The sequence below is a fragment of the Maylandia zebra genome, linkage group LG13 (genome assembly GCF_041146795.1).
Source record: "Maylandia zebra isolate NMK-2024a linkage group LG13, Mzebra_GT3a, whole genome shotgun sequence".
Taxonomy (NCBI): domain Eukaryota; kingdom Metazoa; phylum Chordata; class Actinopteri; order Cichliformes; family Cichlidae; genus Maylandia; species Maylandia zebra.
In genome coordinates this window covers 17,171,839-17,190,929 of record NC_135179.1, presented here as the reverse complement: position 1 = coordinate 17,190,929, position 19,091 = coordinate 17,171,839, and the positions used below count along the sequence as shown (strand labels likewise).

General features: G+C 40.8%; 1 protein-coding gene across 14 annotated transcripts in view; it reads left to right on the top strand.

The window, feature by feature from the left end:
• Window positions 1–10,568: 10,568 nt before the first annotated feature.
• pax2a (paired box 2a) overlaps window positions 10,569–19,091 on the top strand; it is a 33,165-nt gene continuing 24,642 nt past the window's right edge. For 7 of the 14 annotated variants that reach the window (XM_012919191.3, XM_004551676.3, XM_012919184.3 and 4 more), the window contains exons 1-3: window positions 14,365–14,976; window positions 16,424–16,589; window positions 17,738–17,935. In XM_012919191.3, the coding sequence (XP_012774645.2) occupies window positions 14,934–14,976; window positions 16,424–16,589; window positions 17,738–17,935 (407 nt within the window). In that variant the 5' untranslated portion in view covers window positions 14,365–14,933. Of the gene's footprint in view, window positions 10,954–14,364; window positions 14,977–16,423; window positions 16,590–17,259; window positions 17,281–17,737; window positions 17,936–19,091 lie in introns of those variants that run through there. The other 7 variants (XM_076891650.1, XM_076891647.1, XM_076891648.1 and 4 more) reach the window with 2 other exon arrangements.

The following is a 19,091-nucleotide window of genomic DNA, read 5'->3' as shown; positions in this document are numbered from 1 at the left end:
CATAATTATCTCCTTATACTTGACTTACAAGCCAGAAAATGACCATGTTTGAAAAATTTGAGGACTGTCTTTTGTTTCAGAGGGAAAAAAAATCATAATTTGTCTTAATATATTGTCTATCTGACAAGGAATATTTGAAGTTGATTAGGCTTCAATGGCTTTATTATTAACAACTACTGGTTCAGTAGGAGATAAGTACTCCACGTCTGACATGCTGTGAGATACAATTGCTCCAAAGGTCAGTAAGCCTGCTCTATTTTGAAAGATCACTAAACTATAAATTCTCCAACATCATTTATAGTCCAACATCGTGCTTTACCATTTAAACTGCTTTTAAGCTGCAAAACTATTAAACAACTCATCTCAACTCCACTTTGTGGAGGGTGAATGTGGGAGTGCAGCAGGGTATAATAGCTTTAATCTGTCTGTTGTTTGTCTCATGGGCATTAAACACCATCTTGATATGAGTGAGACTACAGTGCACACAGGAGGGGGTCCTCATAATATTTAATAGGTCATCAAAGGGAATGGGGGGTAGACTGCTGACATTTGCCTGGATAGTTAGGAGAAACCCCAGGAGTTGTCATATGACTCATTACCAGAGCACAGTCGACTTGGTTGCATCATCGTTCAAAGAGGCTGTCTGGCAGAAAAATCATAATCCAACACATATAACTATTCAAGTCACAATGGCTCCATTAAGTAGCATGAGATTTTGATTCTTGTTTCCACCCTGAAAATAGAGACTAATCAGTTAATAAAATTCTATTACTGCCACCATGAATGAGATAGTTGCTGTCATTAGTGTGGAAAAACCCTGTGAGTAAAGCGGCCTGAGCTGGTGCCATGCTGCAGCTCAAACGAGGGCTTTCCACAGACAGATGCGGGCAGGCTGTCTCGCGGCTGTGTCTCTGTTGGCGTACCACTTCCCCTGCCAGCTACCTCTGGTCAAAGTTTAAAAACTGAAGCCTACCAAGATGATGAAAGGACATCATTTGGAGCTTCAAGATTTTCCACAAGAGGGAAAAAATGAAATGTGGTGAGCGGGACAGCTGCTGACCTCCTCGGGCCTCCTGGACAGCAGGTGTCAGAGAAGCATGGTGAGAGTCAAACTTAATGAGTACCCCGCAGTCTATTTTATACTTAAATAGCCTTTGGATGTATTTAGATTGACACAAGAGAGGCCCATTTGTCAAATAATGAATCTAAACATTGCTGTTGTGAGATGAAGCTCTTGATTTTAAAAATTGTGGGAAAAATATGCCTTTTTTTCCTCTTTACATTCAAACACTGCATAAGCACAACAGGTCATACTTAAGAAAATTGTTGTTTTTCTTGGGCTGTCATTCAATTAAGCTTAAGCTTAACAACCTATATTTTAAAAATAAAACTTTTTTATGTTAGCTTCCAGCAAATTTGAAGTCGTATCAAGCTTATCCTACCTTTGGATTGAGCTAAAATATTTAGATTAGGGGATGGCAAAATGGGGGAATTTGCAAGTCCAGAAATACATATAGAGAGAAACACAAAACATGTCATTTTAATTCCCAGATTTCTAAATACTTTCAACAGGATGGAGTTTACTATTGATGAAAACAAGAGCCCAGTGTTGGAGGATGGTTCAGCATCCACCAGCTTTTTAGACCCAAGTGTAGACTGAGCTCTGACCCCGGTTCACAAAATCCTCGCCATACAGAAGCAAACAGAACACGGACATTTCAAAAGAAAATTTAGCTGTCACTTCCAAGACCCCTCAAACTTTAGACAACCCCCACAGCCCAGCAAAAAAACAGCAGCAGGGCACTTAAATGCCCCTCACACATTGATTCCTTTTCCCAAGGGCCCAAACCAATTTCTCTTGTTTTCAGACACTCTCCCTCCCTGAACCTGCAGTGGCCATCAAAGACATTCATCCATCCACCCAGGATGACTATGACTGATCTTGCCACCAAACGATCAATTTGTATTTGCTCTGTCTTTCTCCATTTTTTTCTTTTCTACGTGTGCGTTGCGTTGTTCTTTCCCTCCTTCTCATCTCTTTCCTTCTGTTTCCCTCACTTCATCCTCTTGCTATTTTGTTGATGTGCAGAATATGATGAAAAAGTGAGAGTGCAGATGGCTCTGACACCGTGGCACGTGAAAGCAACAAACCAATCACTATTTGACCTTGGAGAACAACTAATTCATATGTTCATCCATCCATTTGACACACCTAACTTTCCTTTTCATTTCAGCAAAATTCACGTGAACATTAATGTAAAATATCCAGTAATAGGTCTTAGTGCAGTTTGAATTTGCAAATTGCACACTAAGTTATTTCAAACAAGCTTCAGCATGCCTGATTTGTTCAGTAGTATATGTCTCTCCTTCATTCATTAAGTTGTAATTGGACATGATTCTCATCCAGGAATGCGGCATCCTCGGATTCCTCCAAGGCACGCAAGGTGATGATGACAGTGCTAGAAAGAGCTGTTAATCCATCTTGTAATTGCGCCGAGCAGATTGCAGGGTTGGACGTGTCTGTGAAAAGGCTGCAGAGAAGCATTTGTCACCAGACGTGAACAATAGGAGGCATTGTGTATTTGAGTGTATCTGCATGTGCAGTGAAAGCTTTTGTATGTATTTGGGAGGGTGTGGTGTGTGTGTGTGTGTGTGTGTGTGTGTGTGTGTGTGTGTGTGTGTGTGTGTGTGTGTGTGTGTGTGTGTGTGTGTGTGTGTGTCTGGAGGTGGTAAATGAAGGTAAATGTGTTGTTTATACGTGTGATTCTGGTATATGTTATAGTAAATGGCCTTATGTGTGTGTGTGTCCTGCATCTTGATGTGCATAGTGGTGTGTGTGTGTGTGTGTGTGTGTGTGTGTGTGTGTGTGTGTGTGTGTGTGTGCGTGTGTGTGTGTGTGTGTGTGTCGGGGGTCCCTTTTCCTTACTATTCACAGACAATTTGTAAGGCCGGCTGTTGAAGTCAGGCTGAAGCTCGTGGAACAGCTGGAGCCTCTCAATGATTGATAAACGTGGCGGCAAGAACTTCATCTCCCCCTGAATGAAGACAAAGGCCCCACAATGCTCAGCCAGTGTGTTACGCCTGCCTATCGTTAAGTGCGGGCTGCGGACCTGCCCCGGTCCTCAGCTGGGGGAGTCGAGGTGCCAAGAGAGAGGTCAGGACCCAAACTAATTACCATTTTATGACAAAATGGTTCTTTCTTTGTGGTTATATAATTGATTTACCTTTCAGGGGGAGATCATTATTAAGTGGCCTTGGGAGGGTGGGATTAAAAGGAGGCAAAAGGAGATTAGCTTCACTTTTACATGTCCTCAGTGTCATAAAAGTGCAAACCAAATATGTCTACAAATATGAATAAAGTAATTACACAGCCTGAAATAAAGCTATATCATATACCATTTGCATGTGATTGAATATCCTTTACAAAGAACTACCATGAAAGCAACAAATGGACTATTTAATATTGAATTGTAGAAATCACTGACCCCATGAGTGGGTATGTGTCATGAATTACGTACTTCCACCATGAAAACAGTAAGCAAATAATCAGTTATGAATGATTAAAAGTGTTTTTCAGAGTTGTATCGATTCTGGCAAATACCGCCACATTTTCCAGGGAGAGATTTTAACAGAGACGTGTTCAGAGGTCCGCTGCCTCGGTGTCGTAAACTTTTGCCTGTTTGTGACCCATGCAGGAGCAGGTCAGTGACTCAGAGCAGGGCCAGCTCTGTCAAAGTCACCATGGGGGCTGATAATTGTTACATTTGGCTGTGATGATTCCCACCCAAGAATCTGCTTCATGTGACTACACAGTGAACAGCCAATATGTGTGCCGGCATCCGGATTTTGCATTTTTGTCATCTTATGTCATCTTTCCAGTCAAAGATTTGAAAATTTGAAAATTTGAAAAATCTGCTGCTATTGCACAATGTTTGTTTTTGAAAGGCCTGACTTATGTCTTCAATACATCGTTTGCTTATGCGCATTACCTCTTATAGTTGCAAGCATTTCCTTCTGTGAAACAAATGATGTTTTGTACTCCCAACTTTCTCTCTTGGACTCAGAGAGCATTGTAGCCTGCGTACATCCATCCTTGACCTATTTAATGGCTGGGTTCTGTCGAAGACCCGCTGCACAAATTGAAAAGTTTTCAGTCACTAAGTGAAATGCATGGCTCTGCCTCCGCTCCAGAAAAATTGGGGATTGTTCTATTTTAATTCCAGACTCAATTTCAGACGTCCTCCACGCTGCAACAAAAGTGGATTTCAGACCCACGGTTGTTGACATTTCAGCTGCCAGGACACACGATGAATGAGTGAATATTGATGAACACAAAAGATGTACCCAGGCCATTTTTCCCCCGCTCTCTGTTATTGTTGGTGTGGAGGTGGGGAGAAGAGGAGAGATGAAGCGCCCTTTGGCTCCCCTGGGAGCGAGGAACCCCTCTCCATATTCAGAATATTCCCTGTGAAGTTCAGAAAGAGATATCAATCTCACTTTGAGGCTCTGGGCCTTCATTTGTTTGTGAGAGATGCGGAGCGCTGCTCAGATGACTGTGCCAATTCTTCAAATCCCACTTACAGTAGGAGTTCGCACAAACACGCACACCGTACACTGCAGAGCATCTGCCACTTCCCTCAGCCTCTTAGTCTCAGGCATCAGGGTCTGTGGCAGTGGAGAGTGCACGGTGGCACTCTTAGGTCTTGATTGAGGAAGCAGTTGCAGCTTTGTCAGCATACTCTGGTTGTTTGGGCAGAAGCAACACAAGTTGTTGTTTTTTGTTGTTGAAGAAAAATGAGAGAGAACAAAAAAGACCTGACATATTGCAGGTGAATTTAAAGTTATTTTGTTGGTTTGCTGATTGATCAGCGAAGCCACTAAACTTTTAGCACTTTGATTTTTATTGCAGGCATCAGGAAAGTGGAGGATGGGGTAAATATGGAGAAGACACTCGTCTATGTCACGTACTTCCTAATTAATGGACACCTGAGCTCCCAGCTTCACTATATTTGAATGCTGCAATTTATTTATTGATTATAAAATGCAACTTCTCCCATCACTAACTGGTTCAAGATCATTTTGCACATCGCCTCTCGTTCTGCCTTAATTTTTTGTCAGCTCCTTAATGCTTGCTCTCCAACTAAATAAATCTAAGAGAAACTGATTAAGAAGAAATATCCCAAGCTGAATATGATGGATAAATACAGAATGAAGCATGGTGTAAAATCATTAGGTGTAAATAAACACACCTAATATTTCACATGGAGAATTATTTTCTGTTGCTATATAATTTATCTCACAGCTTTTTGTTTGTATGTTTGTTTTTGAGCACATGCTGTCTCGTGACAGGCAAATCTCTTTAAAATATTATAGAAGACATTTACTCCTATTCCCTCTCTCCCTCTAGCTCTGTCTCTCTTCACACCACCTTTGCACATCTCTCCTAAAGACACCATTGTGTCAGGTGCACAGCCTGGCTATGGTTTGGTTTTAGGAAGGCAATGGGCCATGCAGGCCTTTTTTCCACAGTGGGATTCTGAGTGGAGTCTTTGCCCTCACATGCATTCAGTTGGGCCTGCTTTACCAACACTATTGATTGCAGGTGATGTTCTGGACTCAGTCCAGCTGACCTCGAGGGGGCATTAGATACATCATTGTCCGTAGAGGAGCCTCTAGAGACCAGAGAGAAGCAGCACGTGTGTTAAGGATTCTGACTGACCAGAAACTGCATCTGTCGGTTTTTAGGACATAAAGCATCTGGGCTGAGTGGTGTATGTTTGAAGAGTGAAGTTCGATGATCTCAGTAGTGAAGCAGGAAATAGATACTCCACAGACAAAAACGTTTTCAGCTGACCATTCATGCACCACATAGAGTATTCCTCAACTTCTTCACCTTTTCCTTTTGCCCGCTAATTAGAAATCTTAATATGCAATCATGTTAACATTGGGTCTAATTTGTGCACCGTGCCTCTTTGTTTCTTACACACCTCACAGCAATTGATGGATATCCAATGAGACGCAGAGTCCCTGCCAAAGGGAGTAGCTCTGCAGCATGTGACACATCGCTGAGGCTGTGGGGAAGTACGCCTTAAATTAATTAACATCGGACCTCTTGTAGCTGTTCACTTCTGTAAACAAACATTTTAATATGCAGTGATTAATTAAATCTGCCAAGCTCCTCTGCCCCTCCCATAGATCTTCCTTCACTCTTACTTTCCCCATCTTGTTAAAGAGTTTATTATGTGCTGTGCAAGATTCACAACTTTCACAACAACTCCAGGAACGCTCCTTCAAGGCATAGATTCTCTAAACGTTCAACCTGATAGGTGATATTTTATTTCTGCTGTCCTGTTTGCTTCTAGAATTTCCATTTCAGATGAAAACTGGGACCGATTCTTACATGAAACTTTTAAGGAAAGGATTAACAACATTCAGTGCAAATCTGCAAGAGCCCTCATCTCTTTAGAAGCTTCTGGGTTCTCCCTGCTTTGGCTGACTTCAATGAATAATCTTTTTTCTGGCATCTATTATACTGTAGCAGTTTACTATGTGCAAGTGTCTTATTATATCCAATAAGAAAAAAAAATGAATATTAATGTGCAGGCTTTATTTAGTCAACCATGTTCAAAGTGTCTTACTTTCAAATCATTTAAATCACGCAAGCCTGCACTATATGTATGTATACTTGCTTCCAAATAGATAAATAAAACCCTGTTAATTCTATAATGAGCAAACAAACATTAGGGGAAATCTGCATGGCAGCTACATTAGAATAGAGCCGTGCCAAATATCTATGGATTAAGGTTCATTTGGCAAGATTTAGCCATGATAAACAAATTCAAACACTTCAATAAATCCCTCAAATTATCTACAGTGGATAGTTTTGCATTTATCAAATATGAAATAATAAATCAAAATAAAAAAGATTGCACTAGTTTATGGAAATCCACATCAGCGGGGAATGGATGCCTACTCAAGGGGCATCACTGCACAGGTAAGCTGCTTTTGGAGGGTTCATGTAAATTCTAAAGTCCAAAAGTCAATTACTGGGGCATCTCAAGCGTGTGTTACTGAAAGACTCTGATGTTTTATTGAAGAGAGGCTTTAATTCATCGGGCTTCTCAGCTCCCTTTCATGCAGCTTGGAGAGGGAGAGCATGGTACCTCCTTCAGATGGCCAGTGTCATATATCACACACACACACAGGAAGAAAGAAAGAAAGAAAGAGAGAGAGCGAGAGACAGAGAACACACACTAATGCCCAAAAACAACTCTCAGGTGGTCTGCTTCACTCCACTGACCAGACCATTACCCCCCTACACACACACACACACATGCACAGCCCTCTTAGTGCAGACCACACAGACTAAACAAGAAACTCTAACTCACCCATTCAGTATTTTCAGCTTTTTCTGTACAATTATAAACATTTCTAACTACTTAATGTAAAATTTCAGTTAAAATTTCAAGAAAAGTCTAATTATACCCACATAAACACTTCACTGGCCATTTTGCTGGGCTTTTGAGATTTGACTTAAGTGCTGTATCTTAATAAAATCTACAGCACCTTGATAGATCATTGCATCACAGCTGGTTTGATAGCTTTGGAAGGTGGGATGTACTGTGTTATTCTGCCGTTCCTACCTGCTGATCGCAGTGCGCCTCTGTGCTTTGTTCCCGCTGGAATATTAATAAACAAATACTGCTCATCGGCTGACACAGTGCCATCATAACAGAACGAGCACTCTGTCTGTCTCTAATGTCTCCACAGCTGGAATTAAGGCTCATGGTGGCATTGCCCACAGAAAGGCACGCAGACAGCTTATTTTTCTACTGTGATTAGCCAAACTGTGCAGCTCATATACAAATGGAAATGGGATGTGCATGAGTGTCCCCCTCTTCTTACCCTCTCTCTCCCATCTGTCAAGACAATAGATTTTAATCTTTAATCCATGAGCAGCCATTGAATACTGGGGAATTACAAATTACAGATGTTTCACTGTGCTTCTTTTTTTCTCCCACTCTCTCGCACAGACACACACAAGATCTCCTGCCCACTGTGTTTTTATCCGTTCAGGCCCTTCAGCTACCTGCTACCACACAAAGGTGTTCACACTCCCGCACTCGCCACAAACAAATGAGTGCAGCGGGGAGAGGGAGAGACACACAAGTACGCACGTTTCACACACTCGTTCTGTGCCATCATGGTACCATATGACACTGTCATCATTTGGTAATTAAACCCTTGCTGGCTTTAAATATGAAAAGCTGGCAAGAGTTGATGATGATGATACTGGCTGTCGCTCAGCCCAGATTTCCGACAAACCATCCAGACACCAGGCAGGAAACATATTGTCACGATGTTGTCTTAGTTTGGCCGTCCATTCCCCCCGCCCCGGTGAAAAGAAACAAGATACACGTGGTGTATTTGATCCTTTTTTACTGTTTAGGTATGTAACAATAGTTAGATGAAACTGTAAGATTACAGTTTTTTTTAGTTTCCAAAAAACTAAAAAAAAACTAAAAAAACAAACAAAAAAACAAGAAAGAAATATATGTGACTGTAACGACAGAGTGTGGTGTGATAAATGATGGGCGCAGCCTGGTGCATGGAGTTACAATGGCCTCCGAGTGAGGAGAGGGAGTTGGTGCCAAGGAGAGATGGGGGATGGGGGGCATGGTTTATTTAATGTTCAGCCCATGAGCAAGTGGTACGCTATTTTTTAAAAACGGGAAAGGAGAGGTGGCGGGGGCAGTGGCAGTGTGGTGGTGGGGGCTTTAGGATGAAGGGTGGAAGTGGAAGTGAAAACTTTGGCTGTCCGTGGAGAGGAGACAGGAGGAGAACCTTTACATATACATGTATGCACCTACACGCATGCGCTCCTCACCACCAAACACACACACTTCTTCGCTTTCAGCATCTTGGCAGTCTTGGACAGAGTAGATACTGTTGACTAGTCTAATGGACTCTGCCATAAGATCTCTCTCCCCCTCACACCTCCGTCTAACCAAAATTCACTCCTCTCCCTCAATTTTCAATCTGCCTCTCCTGCAGACGCCGGTCATAACCCGTAAATGCGGTGTGTGGCTCTGAGAAGAGCTTAGGTTCCATTACTGACAGCCCACACAGCTTTACGGCCATTTAAGATCCTCGATTTGGGTTCCTCCCATTTGGATGTTCCTGCAGACCCTTAGTGTGTCGCCTGAACAGACAGAGAGGGAAAAAAACACTTAGTGAGATCGTTAATGTCAAGCTTACCAAGGCAGACTCAGCTCTTGCTGCTTGAAATGTATTTTTAATACTCAGCAATAAACAATAGCACTGTGAAAACAAGACAATAGCGTGTGTGTGTGTGTGTGTGTGTGTGTGTGTGTGTGTGTGTGTGTGTGTGTGTGTGTGTGTGTGTGTGTGTGTGTGCGTGCGTCAGTCTGCAGACTGTTAGGGATGATGAAATCATTATAATAACAGAAAGCTTAATACATAAACACATTTTCTAGATATTTAATTAAAAATGAGCTTCCTAAATTTGGATAGTTTTATTATTTCCTATTGAAAAACCATTAAAAAAATCTGATTATTTGATTAATTTGCCAATAGTTTCTGCTTCTAAATCAATGCTTTCACTTAATTATTACACCTTATCTGGTGCAATTGTTTTTTGGAAACAATATATTTTCTTTATGTGAGACATTTAAATGATGTGTCAGGAAGATCTAATGTTTTCAAAAGGAGACAGCACCCAGCTGCAAAGTGTGTTCCTGTTTAAATGACATTTTAAGCGAGGAAGAGCTGCGTATAAAGGCTTCCATAATATCCATTACTGGTCCTTGGTCCAGTGGCAGTCTTATTGCCATTTCTGAACTTCAAGCACTGTAAAGACTCTTATAATACAAAATGTTTGTTAAATAGCCGATAGAGACGCCATAATCTTTTAATGTTGGATTTTATAGCTTTACCACGCTCTGTCGTTCTTGTGGATATTGTAATATTGCATTTTTACTAGTTATTCATCTGTTAATGTTCCAGTTACTAAGTTTTATACTCTCCCTTATACATTTTTTTTTGTATTTCTTTCCACTGTTAAACACACAGAGAAAGTTTCCTGGGCAAAGTTTATCTGCGTGACACCTGACTGCATTAAGTATCTCACTTTAGGTTAGGTCTGACAGGCAGGTGGAAACAACTACTGAAAATGTAGAGTTTACAATTAGAGCTGCACTATCATATTTCCTGTTTGTCCCCCACTCTGAGACACAGAGAGAGAGGGAGAGGGAGAGAGGCCTGTACCATAAACAGCCTACATTCTGACATTTAACCATTATTTTTAGATAATGGCCTTTTCCCTCTAATAATTTTAAGTATTTTTCTTCTATAGGATTAATACATAAATTCAACATTTTATTAATTCAACTTAGTGTTTAAGAGGTAGGACTGACAAGTCACTTCTTACATTTTTGAATAAACTGTAAAGTCTCCAGAGAAAATCATATGTAGTCCACAGTGTGTCGAGTTATAACAAAGTCTGCAACATGATGTTAATAAATCTACATCAGTGCTGCCGAATAAAACAGTGAAAGGCACAGCTGTTTGCAATTTGAAATCGATTTTTATTTATTTATTTTTATTTTTGGTGATACACATTAATGGGCAATTTTTACAGTTTCTTTTAATTCAGCACCTGCAACGCTGTTTTGTTCTTTGATTTCTTTGCTTTTTTCTTCCTCGTTCCTTTATCAATTCGTAGCTCATTGGAGCAGGGTTGCTTCCTCTTTTTGTTGTCGCCTAAACCGTTTAGTTTTGGATGATCGGTCAAAGATTCTGACAACCAGCGGGGAGAAGCAGGACGCCCAGCCGGGGAGACAGCGCAGGAGGCCGGACAGATCTACTGGGCTGCATCGGAGAGTCGCACCATTAGACAAGGGAGAGCCATGCCTCACAGCGCGGGTCGATCAGGTAAGGATTTCTCCCTCTGCCTCATACTAATGTCAGCGTTTGTTTGCAGGTGTGTTGGTTGCGCTGTGCGGGACAATCTCTGGCGGATGCAGCTTTCTTCCTAATACTCATCTGGATTTGTATTCTTTATTATTTAACCAATCTGCGCTTTTCTTTCGTTATTGTGAACTGCTTTTACGCATTTATATTTCGTTTTTGTTTTCGTAAAATATCAGAAATTAAGGTAAGAACTTTGTATTTTAATGAAATTCATTATTATTATGATTATTATTATTTTTATTTTTATTATTATTATTGCACCATTTTGCTAAATAGCCTATCAACATCACCTACATGCTCGAGGCTCTAATTGAAAACATAGATCACAATCTAATTCACCTCTCAATTTTGAGTTTAGATGGGAAGATCAATGGAAAACAGTTGTAATGATCTAATTAATTATGGAAAAATTAAAAGCAAGTACAAAATCAATCTGTGGTGGTGTCGAGAATGGAGTCAAATTGATATCCATCTGCTCCTGTTATAAAGCACATGAATAAGCAATCTAAGGACGCAGCTGATATCCTGCAGTTTGGCATAGCCTACCCATATGGCTTTGGGTGTCAGGAGACTCCAGATCATGGTGGGATGCTGCACGTGGCTCTCGATATGATGCTGATGTGTTAACAAATAAAGAGGAAATGAATTCATGGGGAAAGATTAAATTACAATTGTGAAAAAAAAGAAAGATAAAAGATGGAAGTAAAAGTTTTAAGTGCACCGTGCGTACTGCACTTGAGCACTTGAGGTTGTTGCTGTTGTTTTTTTCAGCGTTTACTTCACTGACTCCTGGGTTTTTTCATTGAATTGAGAAAAAAAAGTGAAGTTGGACATTTACGCTGTGCAAACAGGGATTTGTAAGATTTTTATTGATTTATTTTCGATAAAATCTAATAAATCTCAATAAACTAGAGTTAGAGCTTGCGCAGAAGTGGAAGTGAACAAGCTTTACGCTTAAAGAGAAGCTTGCAGGGAGTTGCTGTGCAGTGGTGTCATGGGGCACATTAGGACTCCTCGAGTATATTTCAAATGCCTAATTAATGAAGATGAAAATTGTCACATTTCTATCAATCTCTGTGTTATTTCATTCTCAACTGGTAATAGATGCAAATTTACAATCAGATATTTTTGCATTGAAATTAGACTATATAGAAACATACAACGTGGGCGATCGACGCTTACTTATTTTATTTTATTTTATTTTTTTATTTGTGTGTGTGTGTGTGTGTGTGTGTGTGTGTGTGTGTGTGTGTGTGTGTGTGTGTGTGTGTGTGTGTGTGTGTGTGTGTGTTTACATTGTCCCATACAGCAGCAATCTGAAAATAGTGGTGCTCATGTGCTATTAAAAGAAAGAAAGAACGAAAGAAAGAAAGAAAGAAAGAAAGAAGAAGAAGAAGAAGAAGAAGAAGAAGAAGAAGAAGAAGAAGAAGAAGAAGAGGGGTTTGTCTTGTCCTTTTTGAAACCATCAGACCCTCCCTCTGTCTCTCTCTTCCGTGTCTTTACATTTCCACACAGTGAACGTATTAAATATAGTTATCAAGATTAGCCTGTAATTTCCGCTGTATAACACAAGCTTGATATTTACATTCCCAATAGCGTGTATTTGTTGATAACGAACCTAAAGGATGTGTAAACAGTTTAACCAGCATCATTCAAAAACACTGACAAAAATTATCTGAAATATATTCAAATCAAATGTTCTTATGTTGTTTTCCACGAGCTCAGAGATTCTTTACTGTGTAAATCAGGCAAGGGGAAAAAGGAAAATCGAAAACAATAATCGTATTAGGTCCTTGGTGGCTGTGGCTTTAAAGGGGGTGAAGTCAGGACTAACAGTTTCTTAATTATCACGCCGTTTGTTTTGCTGTAGTGCTGTGACACGGGGACGTCATCGTGGCACTACAGAGAAGTATGGGGGCAAATAGGGGTGTTGTGGGCGAAATAGCAGCAGCTTTAGGGCAAAAGTGCATCGATGTGTGAAATTACAGCCCATGGTGCTACATATTGTACCAGAAGCTCTCTTCCCAAAAAATGCAGAAACAAAAAAAAAAAACGTGGAGGGAAAAAGGTGGAAAAAAGAGGAATAGTTCTCAAACGTGTCCAGAGGGCAGCTGGACTCGCAACTCAAACTGCCGCCATGAAGTCCACAAAACTTCTAAATAACAGCCAAAGATTGCGGTTGTTGTGCTTGCTGTGCCAGTCAAAAACAAACGTACAAAAATTCAGCTGAATGCAAGGTGACTGCTCAGGCACACCATTCACTGGAAAACACAGCTTACAGTTCACTATCATCCAGCCTATTTATAGAAAACAAAGTGACACCATTCTGATGGATAACCTGAAAAATGCATTAACACGTAGAAGTTAATGTTAACCTCACGCTTTCATGTTTTTTCTTCCCCTTTTCTGACGGATTGAGTTCCTCCAAAGAAAAGATTACGAGTGCGTAATTGGCAGTACTCTTACCACACCAACCTTTGACCCGACCAGCCTCAGCAGCGTCAGCCCTCCTTCCTATACCTGTCTGCCTCCATGAGCGTGGTGGGCTGTGTAACCTACTGTATGAGCGCCATCTACAGAGCGGTGCTGCACACAGGCCCAGGAGTAGATGATGATGATGGTGATGATGATGGTGGCCTGCTGACTGACGCTCCCCTGCACACCTCACACACCACTTCTCTGACCACACACACGCACACACACATATATGGGTAAATAAGGTTTGGCAGTTTCTGAATGTGAAAACTTTATTTGTATTTAACCAGCGCCAACATATTTTCAACGTGTATTTAGGAGCAGAAAAAATTAAAGCAAGGAAATGCTTTCATATAGATTTTGGTGCAAAAGTTCACGAAATTCCTTTTTAGCCATTCTCCCAAGCTTACAAAGTTGGTTAAATAAAACGCGGAGGGTTTCGTCTTATCTTTGTTTAATTTACAAGAAAATTGTACCATCTGTAATTATGTAATAATGATTCTTTGAGGTGTCTGCGTGTTTTTTAGGCTCTGCTATAACAAAAATCTTCACTGTGTTTGTGTTGGTAGTCCTCTCACTGAAAGCGTCCGAGCAGCATGGCTTTAAAGTAGCCTGACAGTGCTTTACCTCTTTTCTACCTCCTGCCTTTAATTTCCTTGATTCTTTACCCCAAAGTCTCATCATTTCCCATTTCGTCTCCCTCCCCTTCCTGGCTGTCGGATGCAGGGACCTCCTCATTTGAGCTGCAGGTTTTTACGTGGGCGAATCACAAAGTGTTGGAATCTATTGCCTTTGTCTGACAAGTCATCCATCTCTATGCAAGGGGATCTGTGGGATGGAGGTAGGAGGGGGGGGGGGGGGGTGAACTGTGGGACTGCAGCTTTTAGAAACAGACACACAAGGAGAGGGGTTTCATTTTCTGCCCAAAGCTTCGTTCAGGCACAGCCCATTCTGGAGGAGAGGGGGACTCGCTGCTCTGTACTTCGCCGTGTCCATGTTGTTGTCATCTCCGCCCCTATCTGATTAAACCACAGAGCCTGCCGGTCCACCACGCCGTCAGAGGAGAGGGATTTTTTTTTCCGGTCGCAGATTCCTGAGCGGAGCAGTGGAGACTCGGTTTTACGCTTCTGTTTTCCTCATGATGTCCCTTAAAAACAAACAGTGACCCGCTTCGAGCCAATGTTTCCGCGACTGGTGCGCTCTGCACACGCGTGGGTCATGCACTGCACCTGACAGCCCCTTCTGCAGACTTTTGAGTTTAGACTTTTTTTTTTTATTCCAGGAGGAAAACTTAGCATCGCGCCCAAGAAGTTGTTCACTGCTTGTTCACCGCGGACTCTTCCCACACGGACTGTGTTACACCAACATCTAAATCCTTGATTGTTTTTTTCTTTTTGTCATTTAAGCTGCATCACCGAGGCGAAACGGCGACCTCAGTCGATTACCTTTCTTTCCTTTGCTATCCCATGGATATTCACTGCAAAGCAGACCCCTTCTCAGCGATGCACCGTGAGTATGCTGAATTAGTTTAGAAACCAAAAACATGTCTGTCATCCTACTTTACTTTTTAGCGCACAAAAAAAAAAAAAAAACGATCCTGTGCACTTGCAATGATTGCGCTCTAATTTAAATAGAAATGAAACAGTTACGATAGCGAAAGGTAAGGTGATTGATATTTTTTATTGGGCCTCGCTGTTTTCCCCCCTATTGTCCAATGAAATGTACACGATTCTCACATCTAAAATCTTGCTACCTTTACTTTTTTTTTTTTCCAAATTGATTTTTTTCCCCCACTGGTTGACTTAAAAGGCTAATTGTAAAAATATAGTTTTAGCAGTTTTTGACGTTAATTTTATGATAATATAATGCAGAGTAAATAATAACAGATGGCTGATGAATTAAAATAAAATAATAAAAAACGGAAGATTTCTGACTTATTTTTAAACCCACGTGGGTGAAATCCGCTTTTATTTGTGTGTTTTTAGTTTATTATCTTTAAACTTTATTAACCCTGAGGTTGGTTGTGGGAAATATGTAGGTCTGTATTTAAGACACAAGTGGAGAGGGGGGGAGGATTTAAAAAGAAAAGAGTTAATTTAAATACAAAGCTTTTATTACCTGGGAAATCACCTGCCACATTCAGGCTACTTTTAGGGAGGCAGGGAGCACGCTGTGTGCAAATGGATGTAGCCTTAACGTTTCACTTTATTAACAATCTCTCACTTTGATTCGGATGGTAAAGAATTAAAGTGACGACAGAATTTAGAAAGCGTCTGCTTTTTTCTGCTTGTTTTTTCCTCGCGTATTCCCTCCATATGATATGCGTAAAAGAAGACCCGGACTCTGTGTGAATTATTTATCCCCACCTCCTTCGCACAATCCGCGTTTGTAATATGAGTTATCAAAGCTTGTTTTAATTATTTACAATAATTGTGCAAGGAAAATTAAACAGGTTGAAACGTAATATCTGCGACATGTGTTAGGCTGCAGGAGGGGGGAGATCCTTTTGGAAAATATTGCCTAACCAAGCCAGTGAGCAGGGACAGATGAGATCCTGGAAATGAAAAAGAAAAAGCAGATAGATTTTATTTTTAAATTGTGATATTTTTTTTCTTTTATATTTCACTGTTACATTTGCTGGGCAAAAATCCTCTAAAAATTGAATGTTTTAAAATTAGTTTAAAATTGTGGCAGCTTTAATTCATTTATTATTATTATTATTATTATTATTATTATTATTATTATTATTATTATTATTATTATTATTGAACAGCATCAGAGTTCGCTAATATTCAGATTTGCGTCACATTGTGTGTGTTTGTGCTACTTTGATTTCATTTACTCTGAAAATTCAACACACACACACAGTAGAGGGCTGATGAGCACACACAGCAGTGTGTTCTGCAGGTATGTAATGTTATGTCCCCTCCTCGTGTTGCTGTTGTATCCCACGCAGGGCACGGCGGTGTGAACCAGCTCGGCGGGGTGTTTGTGAACGGCAGACCCCTTCCCGACGTGGTGAGGCAGCGGATCGTGGAGCTGGCCCACCAGGGCGTCCGGCCCTGCGACATCTCCAGACAGCTACGGGTCAGTCACGGCTGTGTCAGCAAAATCCTCGGCAGGTAAAAGGGGGGATACACTACCAAACAGAGCCCTGTGTGTGTCAAACATCAATCTTCTATAGCTGCTATATGCGCACCCAGCTCTATTTCAGCCTCAGTCATCGGTTATATAGGCAGGTCATTTTTTTCTCTCCCTTTCTTTCTTTCTTTCTTTCTTTCTCTCCCTCTCTCTTTTTTCTTGAACGCAGCAGTTCTGTGTCCCAGATTTTCAATCCATCACCTGCAGCCCCACAAGAGAAAAGCATCATAATCATGAAATAAATGTTAAGAGGGGAGTTTACAGCTAAATATTAATGAGAAAAAATATCCCAGAGAAATATGAGGCTGGCTGTCGGTGACGAAGAAATGGTGCTATCACTTCTCTACAAAAAAAAGGAAAGAAAGAAAGAAAGAAAGAAAGAAAGAAAGAAAGAAAGAAAGAAAGAAAGAAAGAAAGAAAGAAAGAAACTCGAGTTGGAATAAAAGCGGCAAAATCCAGAAAACTACCACAATCTACCCAAACTTGCCTTTGAGCATCAGATGTTACTGTGAGAAATAAACGCCAAATATATACTTTCCGTTCCTATATTTGTCCATCGGTGTAAAAAAATAAATAAATATGAGCAATTAGGTAATTTTACTTGAGAGCAGAAATGCTGTGAGATAATATTCTGACATATATTTTTTTCAGCTATCAGAAGGCATTTCAGAGGTATTTCATTTCACACACACTGTATGTTTGTCACCAACATTTACCAGTAGGTCATGGTGGCATGTAGTGCATGCTACTGTAAGCTTATGCAGACTGGAAATGAGGTCCAGACTGCGCTCTTACATCTAAACTATCCTTTGTTCTGTCCTTCTCACTGCTCATATTGTTTAATTTTAATTATACTGCTTTTTTTCGTTGAAAATCCGCTTTGTGCGCCTTCCAGCTGACACTTAATTAGGCCCATATAACAGCACACTTGCAGGCCAATTAATAGATTAATGCCGCCATAATGTTCGTAGGTTTTTTTTTTTTCTTTAGCCTATATGTAACTGCAGAAGATCGATGGAGATTGTTTCCACACAAACGATTTTGTTAAAGCCACCTTTCTCACTGATCACACGACTGATTTAAATAAAGGAGGGATCCATTCAGGAACACTCGCTCTGTCCCCATGCAGGTACTATGAAACCGGCAGTATTAAACCCGGGGTTATTGGTGGCTCCAAACCAAAGGTTGCAACTCCAAAAGTGGTGGACAAAATTGCAGAATATAAACGGCAGAATCCAACCATGTTCGCTTGGGAAATAAGGGACCGACTACTGGCTGAGGGCGTCTGCGACAATGACACGGTTCCCAGCGTTTCATCCATCAACAGGTAGGTGGCACGGCTTTATTTTATTTCTTAGAAGGCGCGCTAAACTGCGCCAAAGCGCGCAAACTCTTCCAGGAATAAAGCTGTGAACTTATTTCTTTTTAAACGTCTGCGTGCAAGTGATGGAAAAAAACAGGGGGGAACAGATAAAAAAAACAAAAAAAAACAAGAAAGGAACTTTTTGTCGTTTACCAAACTTAAAAAAAATAAAAGTGTAGCTTTTTTATCCCCACATACAAGGCTAAAACGAGCCTGTTAGGGGTGGTCTCATAAGTGCAATTCAATCCCCTGTGCGGCCCTGCGCAACACAGCCAGCACTGCCGCTGAGGCTGGAGCCGCGAAGAATCACATCTGTCTCGATAAAAACCGATCAATACAGCGTAACCAGATCCAGAGGCAGAAGGAAATACCCAACAAAGTCGTTCAATACGCGGACCACAGAGGCGGCAGCACCATCTTTATTGCCAGCCAAATGGAGGAAGAGAGTGACAACAGACCACATAGGCTTTTACAGGACAGTTTGTAAAATTATTATTATTATTATTATTATTGTTATTATTATTATTAGTAGTAGTAGTAGTAGTATTCGTATTATTCGTATTATTCGTATTATTCGTATTATTATGTTGTGGCTGTAGGAGCTGATTTAACTACAGAATTAAATCAACTAATGTAGAAACTGCAAGAAAAAAAAACATTCGTCCAGAAACAGAGGTGATCTGCGGGTATTTGTGGGATAAGGGAGTTTCTGTTCCACGAAAACAGCGAAAGCAGTAGACACCCTACACCTTCACCTTTCCACATGAAGCAGGACAGCAGCAGACAAAGTGTCTTTAGACAGAGGACTCTGGTGAAAAAAACCCCTCTGCATGTGTGCAAAGTGAAAAAGCCCGCAGTGCCTGCCAGTGATGAACTTTGGTTAGGAGGCACTGTTCCAGAGAGCTGGTCATCAGCATTACATTTTAATGAGCTGAAGAGAGTCTCATAACACAAGCAGCTAAATGCAGGAGATGGATGAATCTTTGCTAAATTTAAAAAAACAACAACAACAACAGAAAGATAGGGAGAGGGAAATAGCAGAAAATCACATGGCTTTGGAAATTATATCTTCAATAGGTTCTTAGCACTATTGTGTGTTTGCACCTGTTGTTTCTAAAAC